Raw genomic sequence first — 12,938 nt, 5'->3', positions numbered from 1 at the left:
TCTTATAAATTAAACATACAGGAACATTTGAAAATGATACTATACAGGTAACTACTTGTACATGGGACTTGGTTTAAGAAACTGCATTCAACAATAGCAAAATTAAACGAAATTTACCCTATTAAGAAAAGTAAGGTTTTCAAAGTTTACTGCTGTGACATGCATTTGAGTAAAACAAAGACTTGAAGAGAAAATAGACTCTATATGCTTACTAAAAGGAATTATGTTGCAAAAAAGTATGTGTTGGGGACATTGTTCAACTCCCTAGAAGACTAGTTATATTCTCTTTGCCCAGGAAGAACAACCCCATAACACTATTTATACTCCCACATCTACATAGTTAGTAATCATATAGAAATAAGTCAATATTTCTATGACATAAAAATTTTTAAGAAAAAGTAGGAAACAAATATTCCATGACTGATTTAAGTGTACTGACTCTAGACTGAAGTCAACTACTTTTTGAGAAATTCTCTCAACTTTTCATGTGGTTGTTCCACTACAGCCCTAAGTAAATAAACACAAGGATTTTAAGATTTAAACCAGAATGGAGTTGGTACTTTCCACAGTCTTTCCTCACTCTTTTAAAAGGGAAAGGTCCTTGACTGAAGATTTGTCATTCTACCATCTCTTGTGTTTAAGGACACAGTTTTTGCTAAAGATTCTATCCAGTTTAAATGGGAGCAGTTTCAAACTTGGCCCTCCGAGGAGTTATTAACCAGGAGTACTAACTTTTAAATCGTCAGTGACTTTGCATTTTGAACAAGTCAGTTCAGGACACTTGGACTGTTGGCATCTTCTGACCTCCCTGGTTGGGAACCAGGACTGGTAACTACAGGTGCTGGGATCACTTGGCTCGGGAAGTGGCCAATTTCATTCTGAACCCTAACTGTAAACTAACTTACTTTGTGGCCCAAACCCTGTTTTCCTCAACTCCTGACACAGAACTGTGTGCGGCTCAAAATTACTGAGGAGTGTGAAGGGGACATAAGAAATAACACAAGAATAGTCGCCCGCTCTTTAGGATCTCACTAAAAATGAAGGTCTACTTTTTCAGAGGAGGAGTGGTGGTAGGCACCCTTCCTTTCCCAAGAACTTGTCATTGGGGCAACTTTCCTGGAGAAGTCAGCTTGCCGTTATTTTTTAGGAGGAAATAACTTGGGGGAAGAAACACGGAAGTTTTCTAAATGCGAGAAGAGCGGGGCATAGAGAGTGGAGGACATGGGGGAAACAAGATCAGGGCACAGTCAGGGCCACCTATTGCTTTCCGAAGACAACTTAGGGACACAAGTTGATTCCCCATGATCGAGCCCATCTGCCTCCCTCCAGGGGCCTTAAGGAAGAGCACCACCCACTGTAACCCTCAGGGGCAAGGTTGTTGTCACAGGCAGCCAAACCTGAGCGCTTGGCCCGGGCTCGTCGCTCCAAGACCTTCCAGCTTACTTCGGCCATGAGTCCCTCCGCCCCCGCCATCGCGCAGTGCCCACCGCCCGGGCTGCCAGTCAGCACCGCCCGCCCGGCCCCGCCCCCGCGCGCGACACTGTCGAGAGGCACGCCGGCCGGAAGTGAGTTGCCAGCCAGACGTCGCCCTGGTTCCTCGGCCTCTTGGTCGTCGGAGGGACAGCCCTAGGCGAGCGTGAGAGTGCAGAGACGGGCAGCCCGTGAGCCCGCACCCTGAGTCTTTTCTCGGTTCGACCGGTCGCAAGGTGCTTTGCGGCTGCCGTCAAGCGCGGCGGAGGCCGGCCGGGCCGAGGGCGCCATGGCGGCAGGCCTGCTGCCTAGCGCCGGGGCGCTGCTGGCGCCGCTGCTCTTGGGGCTCGCGCTGCTGGGCGTTGGGCCTGCCCCGGCGCGGGCTCTGCACAACGTCACGGCCGAGCTCTTTGGGGCGGAGGCCTGGGGCACCCTGGCGGCCTTCGGGGACCTCAACTCCGACAAGCAGACGGACCTCTTCGTGCTGCGGGAAAGTCAGTGCTTGCCGGCCCTCCCTCTGTTCGCCCCTCCCGGTGTACCCACGCCCCCTTGTTCCTGTTACCCTCCCTCTTGCATTTCCCAGCCTTGTGGCTCTCCCTTTTATCTTCATCATCCTTGACAGCTTTCCCTGTCCCCAATTTTTATCAACCCCGGGTTGACCCAATCACCGCGCGTTTTTACCATCAGTCCCTAAAGCTTAGGAACACACCAGCCTCCCTTCAGCCAGCCTACAGCCTTCACCTGGTGAATATTCACCTGCCTGACAAAGTCCTTCCTGATTCCTGAGAGCCTTAGTATCTGGCCTCTGCTTTCCCTTCTTTTGTCCAATGTTCCGCCCTCTTTGGTCAGAAAAGATGCAACTTGACAGTTTCTTCTTATGAGAAATGTACTGCCTCTACTATTTGCTCAATTCATCTGCCCTTCCTTTTGTTAAGATCCACGTTTCTTTGAAGGCACTGTGCCTTCCAAAGGCACCAAACACTGCACAGCTCACACAAGCGTTTCTTTTTTTGTTAACTGCTGATAAACGCGGACTTCTCCAGCATGATCTGCCTGGTCTTTTAGAGTACATCTGAACCCTTCCTCGCCTTGGTTATTACTGTAGTCTTCAACACGTCATCACTGTAGGCTTGCACATCACTTTTGGCCAACTTGAGCCATTCTTGAAAGTTCAATAACTATGTTAAGCCTTAAAAAAGAAAAAAATCTGATGCTAACAAAGTACATTCATTAGTAGGTGCTGGTTAAGGACCAAGGCCATGAATAAAGTTAAAAGCTGATACAGAGCTGAGTGATAGGATCCCAAAAGGACTTTTGAGGGCTCTTTCCAGCCCAGAAGAACCTCTTATAGACTTGTTTTCCCTGTATTTGAATAATTACCCATATTGTAAGAATGGTGCAAACCTATATAGGTAATCTGGCCAAACTGGATCCAGAGACTCTCCTTAACTTTAAAGATACCCTATGTTTGATTAAGCGTTTCTGAAAGTCTGGCCCAGTGAGCACTGAGTTGCATGGACCCATCCATGCAGAAGGTAGTTCCATAGCAAGCAAAGGAGGAAAGTTTGGAGGGCTCTGCTTTTTCTGCTTATGTGTTTAATTGTCTCCTTATTACTTGTGAGAAGAATATGTAGTAGGAATTCTTGCATCATTGGCATGATGAATTTGTGTAATGAAATAAAGAGCCTCCTATAAGGGAGATCTGATTGGATGTGGAAAACACAAAGGCTTAACTATAGTAAAGTAAGGCTTAACTACTGTAAAGCACAGTAAAGAATATGGGTTTTGTTGTTGTTGTTGGTGGTGGTGGTGGTGGTGGTGGTGGAGGTGGTGGTGGTGGTGTGTGTTTTCTGCATTGCTGCAGATCAAACCAGGATCTCATACTCGGTGTAGAAGAGGATAGTTTAAGATGCCTTCTTTATATGGATGGTTCTTTTAATTTAGCCCACCAGCCTCTTGATGGAATCCCATGGCTTGGCTTTGCCTTGAACAAGTATGCTTTTCCATACTGCCCTTTCCTACATTCCATTAGTGTGAGTATCCTTGACAGTGCTCTCTGACTAGATTAGAATAAAAGTCTTATAGAAACAGTACCTAGAAATTTTTAAGCACTGACTGCATGATTTACCAAAGACCTTTTTTTCTAAAATTATTTATTTGCTTCTTTTAGGAAATGACTTAATCGTCTTTTTAGCAGATCAGAGTGCACCCTATTTTAAACCCAAAGTAAAGATATCCTTGAAGTAAGTACAAATGCTTATTTTAGGAAATATTAGTCCTTATAGTATGACTATGCTGTAGCTTGGGTTGTATCTGAAATCAGTTCTGCTCAGCTGTGGTATTGTGACACAAAGTTCCTAGTTCTGGAGTCTGAGTAGTGAGCAGTTTGTTCAAAATGAATAAATAAAATAGACATGATAAAGATTGGGGAGATGGCACTTCGCTACTAAATCTGATACCTAAGTTTGATACCCAGGATCCATGTGGTGAAGAAGAAAACTGACGCCTGTAAATTGTCCTCTGATGTCTACTTATACACTGTGGTGTCAGCACACACACACACACACACACACACACACACACACACACACAAAGAGAGAGATACATATAAATAATTGAAAATAAAAATTTGAAAAATAATCCATCTTTACAAAAGTAAGTTTTGTTGGTGGATCCAGGTTTGTTCTGTATAAACATCCTTCATTCCCTTGCAAATTAATATGCTTTCTTGAATGAACTGTATCTCATGATAGTTCCCGCAGAAGCAGATCCCTCACGAAAGTCTCACCATCTTAAAAATATTTTGCATGTGGAAGAAAGGTCAATGAATCCTTTTGTTTTGTTTTTATTGTTTCCTTTTGATATAATGATGAATTTTTAATACTGATTTTGACAGAACTGAAATCAAGCTTTTGAAATTATCTTAATTTTTAAAATGTGATTTAAATAATAGTTCTTGTCGTTCCTTTTTCATGGTTGGCTATGGTGAAACATTGATCCCAATGATAGTGAGCCAACATGTTGTGGGAACTCTAGGAAACAAGTTGGATGCTCTCTCTCAGCTAATGGAGAAAGAGATAGGTCAGTGTAAACCAAAGCTACAGCTTCCAGACAGTCATGAGATTTGAGCTTAACAACATAGCTTGAATAACATTTATTTGATAGTATTTAAGTTTGAGTACATAGCATTTACAAAAGATGAAAGTGAAAATAGCATTTTGCAAATGAGTGAGAAGATTTATTGACAGAAAAGGTAGAGACTCTTGGGAGAATGATAGTCTGGGAAAAGGAAGTCAGAGCAGACAAGCATCCTTCCTGAATACTGAAAATATTTGAATTCAATTCTGTGAGAAAAGAGGAGTCAGTATATGTTGTACAAAATACACATTATGAAAAATGTACTTATATTGGTTTACCTGTTATTTATATAAAGTATGAATTGGGATTATAGACTAAGTAATATATTTTTTAATTACTGCAGAGGAGATAGGAAGATGGCTCTGTAAAGTACCTGCTTCACAAACAGGAGGAAGTGAATTTGCATTCCCCTCTGGGATAGAGGGAACAAGATTGACAGACAGATCCCTCCAATTCAGTGAGAGACCCAGTCTCAAAAGATAACATGGCAAGCAACTGAGGAAGGCATGCACTACCATCTCTGTGTATTCACATCCCTGTGGGGCTCACTAGTGCTCAAATCCAACAGTATTTAATCGCAGAATGCTGTCAAACATTGGCCTTAAATATAGAACATTGGGAGGAAATTTATAAATGAATGAAAAAGAATTTATTCTCAGAAATATTTTTGGAGTAATTGATGCCATGAGTATTTGGAGTAAGAAAAGCAGAAATGGATAATATAAGAAATGAACTAACCACCTGAAAGTGAGGTGTTTTTTCCTTTGAAAATTATAAGCCAAGGAAATACATAAGATATAAAGGGCTTGGATTTTATTTTTTTATTTTGTTTTGTTTTTTTAAGACAGGGATTCTCTGTAGCTTTAGCACCTGTCCTGAAAAGCTCTCTAGACCAGGCTGGCCTCAAACTCACAGATCCATCCAACTGTCTCTGCCTCCAGAGTGCTGGGATTAAAGGCCTTGTCCACCACCTGGCCAGTTTTATTAAGTTAAAACAAAACCTCAAATTTTGCTTTTTAATTAATACAATATTATTTCTTAAATTTTAGAAATTGCTATTTTAATTTTTTGAAGATTAAGATTTGTCTGTCTCTGTCTGTGTGTCTGTGCATGGGCATGTGAGTGAGTGCAAGTGCCTTCAGAGGCCCGAGGGAGCTTCTGCTCCACAGGAGTCATGTGTGTTTGTGAGCTGCCCTCCCTTCCTGGTGCTGGGAACCAAGCTCCTGTCCTTTGCAAGAACAGGACATTTTCTTAACCACTGAACCATTTCTTCAGCTTTTTTTTTTTTGGTTTTTTTTTTTTTTTTTTTTTTTGGATTTTGGTTTTTGGTTTTTTCGAGACAGGGTTTGGTTTCTTTGTGTAGTTTTGGAGCCTGTCCTGGATCTCGCTCTGTAGACCAGGCTGCTCTTGAACTCACAGAGATTTGCCTGCCTCTGCCTCCTGAGTGCTGAGATTAAAGGCGTGTGCCACCGCTGCCCAGCATTCTTCAGCCCTTTGTTTTAATTAGCATTTAGAATATTTTTGAAAGTAAAAATAATTGTCTTTTTATTCCTGCACTCTATTATTCTTCTCAGATGCAACCATTTTTAACCTTTAGTGTTTATTTCCATGTTTTCAAATAAATTTTTGTGCTGTGGTTTTGTTTTTGTTTTCCTTAAATATTTATTTTTATATGTATGTATATACCTGAGTGTCTATAAGTGCACCATGTGTATACAAGAGCCCTCAGAAGTCAGAAAAGGGCATTGGATCCCCCTGGAACTGAAGCTATAGTTCTGAACCACCTTGTTGGTGCTAGGACCCTAACTCATGTCCTGTGCAAGAACAGCAAGTGCTCTTAACTGCTAAGCCATCTCTGCAGCCCCTTGTATTCATTTTGCTTATGTTTAGTAACAATGGAAGTCAAACTCAAAGCCTCATCTGTACTGTACAAACACCACCACTGAGCCAGTGCTTGAACATACTGACATACTTCAGATTTATGGTAGTATATAGAAACTGTTCTATGTTCCATTCATTATGAATTCTTCTGTAGACCAGAAGCATCTATACACCCAAGGGGGTATAAGATACAAAAGAAACAATAAATTTAATTATTTCTATTAAGTCTTGAATTTTGATTTTAAAATATTTTGCATAGTAAATATATAGATGTCCTTTTCTGCTATAACTTTTCTGATATTTTTAAAATTCTTATTTCCTTTAGGAGTCACAGTGCATTAGTAACAAGTGTAGTCCCTGGTGATTATGATGGGGATTCACAAATGGATGTCCTGCTCACATATTTTCCCCAAAATCATAGCAACAATGAATTAGGAGCTGTTATCTTCTGGGGACAAAATCAAACATTAAGTGAGTTTTAAATTTTTTACTATTTAGTATTGACTGGAAAGGATAAATTTTGAAAACATACCTGATATTCTTAATGAAAATGTAACAGTTATTGTTCTCAAAACAATGGAATATTCTGTTCTCATGTTCTAGTAAAAACTTCTTAAAAGCTTATTTTCTTTGCAAACTAACCTAGTCCATTCTAGAGAGTAAAATCTACTCTTGATTGCTTCAAGAAGAGATCCTATTCGCTTTTTAGTGTTGTTGGAGTAACTAAATAATTCACTCTAGGCCTAGTATGATGCACAACTTTATCTCAGCACTTGGGAGGCAGAGACAGGTAGATCTCAGACTTCCATGCCTGCCTGTCAGAGCTAAATGTGAGACTTTGTCTCGAGGCAAAAAGAACAAACTTCAGAGCTTTGAGGGAACAATCCTAAGGACATTAAGGAAGATACTGTGTCCTTTAGCTATGAGAAGTGGCCAGGTGCACAACAGCTGCTCAGATGATGCCAGTTCTGCTAATAGTCTCCTCAGCAAAATGGATGGTGCACTTGGCCTCTTAATACTGCCAAATTCAGTGTGCAAACACAAAGATGGGTCTAGTAGAATTATAGACGTTGCCTTACCCCACATGCCTGTAAAAATCACAGTCTATCTGGTTAGCAAGTATCTTAGTTAGGGTTTTATTGCTGTGAAGAGACGCTGTGACCACAGCAACTCTTGTAAAGGAAAACATTTAATTAGGGCTGGCTTGTAGTTCAGACCTTTAGTCCATTTTCATCATGGTGGGAAGCATGGTGGTGTGCAGGCAGACATGATTGTGCAGAGGCAGTTGAGAGTTCTACATCTGGCTCCACAGGCAGTAGAAGTGAATGCAACAGTAGGCCTATCTTAGGCACCTGAGACTTCAGGCCCACCCTCACAGTGGCACACTTTCTCCAACAGGGCCACACTTCCTAATAGTACCACTCCATATGGGCCAAGCATTGAAACACTTGAGTCTGTGGGAGCCACACCTATTCAAATCACCACAGCAAGGCTTACATTATTGTACTGAAAGTTATAGGATATCTGGCAAACCCTTCTTTTTGCTTTCTAGTTTTCCAGTATAGGAAAGTACTGAAAGTTATAGGTTGTGAGTCAATCTATTATATCCATCCATGAATCTTGAAAGCCTATCTGAAAAGCCAATTGATAACTCAGAAGTAGACAGCTTTATTCAAAAAGGGTAAATTCAGGTGTGCTTTTTGTCAACATTCGGGAATACAGACAATAATCTTAATGCATCCAATCATCCTTTAATTTACAAGAGTACCATATGCAAGTGCTGCTTATAAGAAAACAAAAAAAACAAAAACATGGACATGGCAGAGTGGAATAGGTTGAGACATGCAGTTTTATTTGTTTACATTGAAATCTTGTTGATTATTAAATTGTACAGAAAAATAATTCAACTAAAAGATATTTAGATGGGAACTTCAAATGAAATTGTCAATTGAATCTTCACTATAACTTGAACTCTTGTATGGCTTACCATTAAATGAAGCTTTTGATGTCTACGTAGTAGTAACTGTTGCAGGAAGTTAGAGATGAATCTTGTAAAGAATGAAAGAATACTTTGTAGATAAGAAAAATAATTTTAAATGCTTAGCACTTTATATTTGTGTGTATTGTATGTATATATGTCTATGTGTGGATATATACATATATATCCTTTTTTTACAGATTCTAAGAACATGACCATACTCAATAGGACTTTTCAAGACCAACCACTGATTATGGAGTAAGTATGTGCTTGCTTTTGAACAGTTTAAAACTTAGAAACATAAAATAAAATCTTTTATGTAGGAAATTACTTTTTTTTTTTTTTTTTTTTGGTTTTTCGAGACAGGGTTTCTCTGTGTAGCTTTGCGCCTTTCCTGGAGCTCACTTGATAGCCCAGGCTGGCCTTGAACTCACAGAGATCCGCCTGGCTCTGCCTCCCAAGTGGAAATTACTTTCTTAAGTAAGATTGACACTAAATTCACTTCTTAAAGCTTATAGGAACCTGTATACGTGATTTGTTTGCTATGATGAAGTAAAGGCACAGATGAAAGAAAAATTTGATTATCCTGCAGAAAGGAAGATACGGATTTTTTTTTATTTCGATGACTTCATATTTGCTCCTTGTAGTATAGTGATATGTAGTCATGTATCATTCTTTAATTAAGATACCATTTTTTGAGTTAAAATGTTTATTGACAAATATGAAGAAGATAGTGTTCCCTCCAGAAATGGGGAAAGATTTCCACATTAAGAAGAAAATGTAGTCCTTTAAAATAAATCTTCCTTTATGTTATTTATTTACTCAAAATAAATGAGATGACTCAATCTAAATTTTGAACAAGATAATATAGGTAATAGAGTAAAGATCATTCTTGGAACATAAAATATGGTCACATTCTGGTTCCCAAGTGATACCATTTACAGTTGGTAAAATCATTCCCACATCATGGGTCAACAGTGATAAGAAGTCTGAACTAGAAACCCATAGAGTGAACTTCTGAAGAGTTCTTCGTTTGATTTCTTTTATACGTGTATGTTTTTTCATTGTTATTATAATGATCAGTGACAAGTATGAACTTGTATAGCAGCTAGGGGTTCTTTTATGGGTTGTTTTAAGTCTAATGTTTCCTTCACTGTCATGGAGAGACAAGAGCAGGACCTTAATGCTGTCCTTCTTATGACCCCTTTCCATCCTTCCTATATGACTCTGCTGTATAGATGTATAATAGAGATATGCAAGTCAAACACTCACTGACTGTGAATCATTAAAGCTTTATTTTAAAATAATTGCTTTTTATACATATAATTTTGTTGTTAATTTAAAATTAGTTAAATTTACTTACAAAAATGAGGGTGTTCTTTTTTACCTTTACATAGGAACCAAATCTTGGTTGAACATTTCATAGTGCAGAATATAGACCTTTTTCATTGTTTTCCAAGATGATCAATATTTTCATCTTCTAAACATCAGATATTTTCATTTTCTAAACATCAATGCTGAGAAATATATATAATAAATATATAATTTTTTAAATGGCAGATGTTTGTTTAGGGTCATTTCAGAAATTGTTGGAAAGTCTACTTAATATCAAGCCATTATTGAATGATTTTTTTTTCATGAAATTAAGTGAACAACTTAATTAGTTTTAAAAATCAAACATGCTAACAATACAATTCAAATAGTTGCTAATTTGGTACTTACATGCCTTTTTTCTCTCTGTAATTAAACCATTATGTTTCCATAACAGCACAAACTGTATACTCAGAGCACTGCAGTTCATACCATGCAGTAGTACTAATGTGAGCAAGGAGTTTCAGGCAGCAGAGCATTGGTTGCCATTGGGTGGTGCCTGGTACTTGTTTTGTGTTTATAACCAAAGCTGCAGTGCAGTTATATAATGCAAAAATACCTCACATTCATCATATGTTTGGATTTAAATTAATTTTTGGTTGTTTAAAATTCAAAACCTTTTTACTGTTGCCAAATAGTTGCAACTCCTACATCAATTATGGAATCCCATTTGAGGTCACAACCCATCTTTTAAGAAGCCAAGCCTCATATTACACAAAGCTCACAGATAAACCCAAAAGGTCATAAAACTAACATTAATTCCTGCTCTAAGATGCGTCCAGTATGGGTTAGCAAGAGTTTTTTGGTTTGTTTGTTTGTTTTTTTTATGCTACTGCTTAGAAAGTCGAACTGGCCGGGCCATCATGGCGCAAGCCTTTAATCCCAGCACTTGGGAGGCAGATGCAGGCGGATCTCTGTGAGTTCGAGGCCAGCCTGGGCTACCAAGTGAGTCCCAGGAAAGGCGCAAAGCTACACAGAGAAACCCTGTCCCCAAAAATCAAAAAAAAAAAAAGAAAGTCGAACTGTCAGAACCCTTCTGTCTCCAAAAGTAGCTCATGCAAATACAGTTCTTTTTTTTCTTTCCTTTTTTTTTTTTTGAGGTTATATTATAATTATATCATTTTCTCTTTCCCTTTCCTCCATCGAAACTCTCCCACAGATACTTTCTTGCTCTCTTTCAAATTAATGGCCTCTTTTTTCTTAATTGTTGTTACATGCATATGTGTATATACGTATGTATTCCTAAATATAACCTGCTCAGTCTCTATGATGTTTCTTGTGTGTATGTTTAGAGGGCTGACCATTTGATACTAGATAAACAATTGGTATACTCATCCCTGGAGGAGACTATTTCTTCCACACTCAGTCTTCCTTAGTTACCTATAGTTCTTTGTATAGAGTTGAGGCCTCCTGGGCTTTCACACATGCACTTTAGCATGTCTGCTATTGTTATCTTTGTTCAGCTCATGTTTAGGCAGTCATGTTGGTGAACCCTTCATAGATAGAGCATCTATGACATTTTTAGGAGACACAGTCTCACAGCAAACTGTGAGAGTCTGTTCCTCTGGCCTTCCCAATTTTTCTGTCCCCTCTTCTGCAATGATCCCTGAGCCTTAGGTTCAAGAGTTGTGTTGTAGATATATCAGTTGGGAATGAATGGTCTCCATCTGTTGAAAAGAGAATGAAAAGAGAAGTTTCCTTGATGAGGTGTGAGGACTATACTTATCTATGAGGATGAGGACAAATACTGAGAATGTCATAAGGGTTGTGCTGGTTTAGTAAAGTGGAGGTTGGTAGGTTCTCTTCCAAGATCCATGACTTCACTACCTTGGGTAGTTGACTAGGTTTTGAGTACCAGTTATGATTTCACTGTTGTTGAGAGGGTCTTAGTTCCCATTCCAAGAGCTGTTGGTTACTACCCCAATCTGGGTGCCACTACTGCACCCTTAGAGTTATTGTGCCATGCTGTTTGTTGGTGTGGTTCATAGGTGTCTAGCTGGGTAGGACTGTTGGTTGTTTTCATCCTTTGGAAGTTTGTATTGCAGCCCCTGTTACCATGAAAACTTGTCCTCAGGGAAAACATATTTAGGTGAGTTCTAGCGCAGGGACCTCTCGGTCATGTGTCTGAAGAGCATGTCTTCAGCACTAGGCACTCACCTTCTACCTCCTGGGGGAAACCAAATGAAATAGCAATAGCATGTAATATTTGGGTTGTCTCTTGGACAGCTCTGATCAACAACTCAAAAGAGAGCTTGCATGCCTGGTGTTGGGGTTTTTCTTAAATGGTCTTTGACCCTTGGAGGAAGCATTGTCATAGGTGAGAATTTTCATTTAAGTTTCATTTCAGTTAAATATATTTATTCACCAACTTAACTTGTATGTATTTTTAGGTAGATAGGTAATGGTATGATTCCTTATAATGCAAATCTAATTCTTATAGTTGCTGCAGCAGGTTTATTGCAGCTGGTGGGTCCATTAGCAAAACTAAAAGACTTTGGTCTGGAAGGAACAACTGTCATTTCTGCTTCCTTGGCCACAAATAGACCCTGTTGAGTATGGTAATGCTCCACACTCCTGAAAGCTAAGTTAAAAGTGGCACTTTAATAAAACAGCTGCCTAATTTTTAAACTATTCTCTTTTCAGCTTCAATGGTGATCTAATTCCTGATGTATTTGGTATCACAAATGAATCCAGCCAGCCACAGATACTGTTAGGAGGGTGAGTAACTAGGAGTATAGCTGTGTAATTAATCATATGTATTCTTGCTGCTGCCAGGGCTGTGTGTGATCATTTGCTTTAATCTTTGAAGAAAACCCAACTTACTGGAAATGCTTGTTTTAAAAAAAAAAAAAATGTTTTTGAGAGTATTTGGTCAACATGGAAGCTTTCTCAGACTTTGGATTTGATCTGTAACCATTTTGTATGTAGACCTGCCTTAGTCCTTTCTGCAAGTAGCTATACAAGCTTTACAGATGTAAATAGCAGTTCACTAGGTGTTGCTGGAATTTAAATAAGATGAATAAGTGTAATCTGCTAGGGCCATCATTGTTCTGTTAGCTCCTATACTTAAGTTCATAAGCTTTACTTCTTTATTTTATTT

General features: G+C 39.1%; 2 protein-coding genes across 6 annotated transcripts in view; one reads left to right on the top strand and one right to left on the bottom strand.

The window, feature by feature from the left end:
* Phkb (phosphorylase kinase regulatory subunit beta) overlaps window positions 1-1,523 on the bottom strand; it is a 210,132-nt gene extending 208,609 nt beyond the window's left edge. For 2 of the 5 annotated variants that reach the window (XM_028893954.2, XM_028893951.2), the window contains exon 1: window positions 1,398-1,522. Coding sequence is in view for 2 of the 5 variants with exons in the window: in XM_028893951.2 (XP_028749784.1) it covers window positions 1,398-1,473 (76 nt within the window). In the remaining 3 variants the exon portion in view is untranslated. Of the gene's footprint in view, window positions 1-1,397 lie in introns of all 5 variants that reach the window. The other 3 variants (XM_028893952.2, XM_028893957.2, XM_028893956.2) reach the window with 3 other exon arrangements.
* A 33-nt stretch (window positions 1,524-1,556) lies between these two features.
* The window catches only part of Itfg1 (integrin alpha FG-GAP repeat containing 1), a 144,125-nt gene continuing 132,743 nt past the window's right edge, over window positions 1,557-12,938 (top strand). The window contains exons 1-5 of the mRNA XM_028893960.2: window positions 1,557-1,964; window positions 3,641-3,713; window positions 6,815-6,960; window positions 8,668-8,725; window positions 12,482-12,556. Of these exons, the coding sequence (XP_028749793.1) occupies window positions 1,760-1,964; window positions 3,641-3,713; window positions 6,815-6,960; window positions 8,668-8,725; window positions 12,482-12,556 (557 nt within the window). The 5' untranslated portion in view covers window positions 1,557-1,759. The remainder of the gene's footprint in view (window positions 1,965-3,640; window positions 3,714-6,814; window positions 6,961-8,667; window positions 8,726-12,481; window positions 12,557-12,938) is intronic.

The sequence above is a fragment of the Peromyscus leucopus genome, chromosome 5, assembly GCF_004664715.2.
Source record: "Peromyscus leucopus breed LL Stock chromosome 5, UCI_PerLeu_2.1, whole genome shotgun sequence".
NCBI classification, from domain to species: domain Eukaryota; kingdom Metazoa; phylum Chordata; class Mammalia; order Rodentia; family Cricetidae; genus Peromyscus; species Peromyscus leucopus.
Note: the sequence above shows the minus strand (reverse complement) of the source record. Positions and strands in the feature narration are given on the sequence as shown.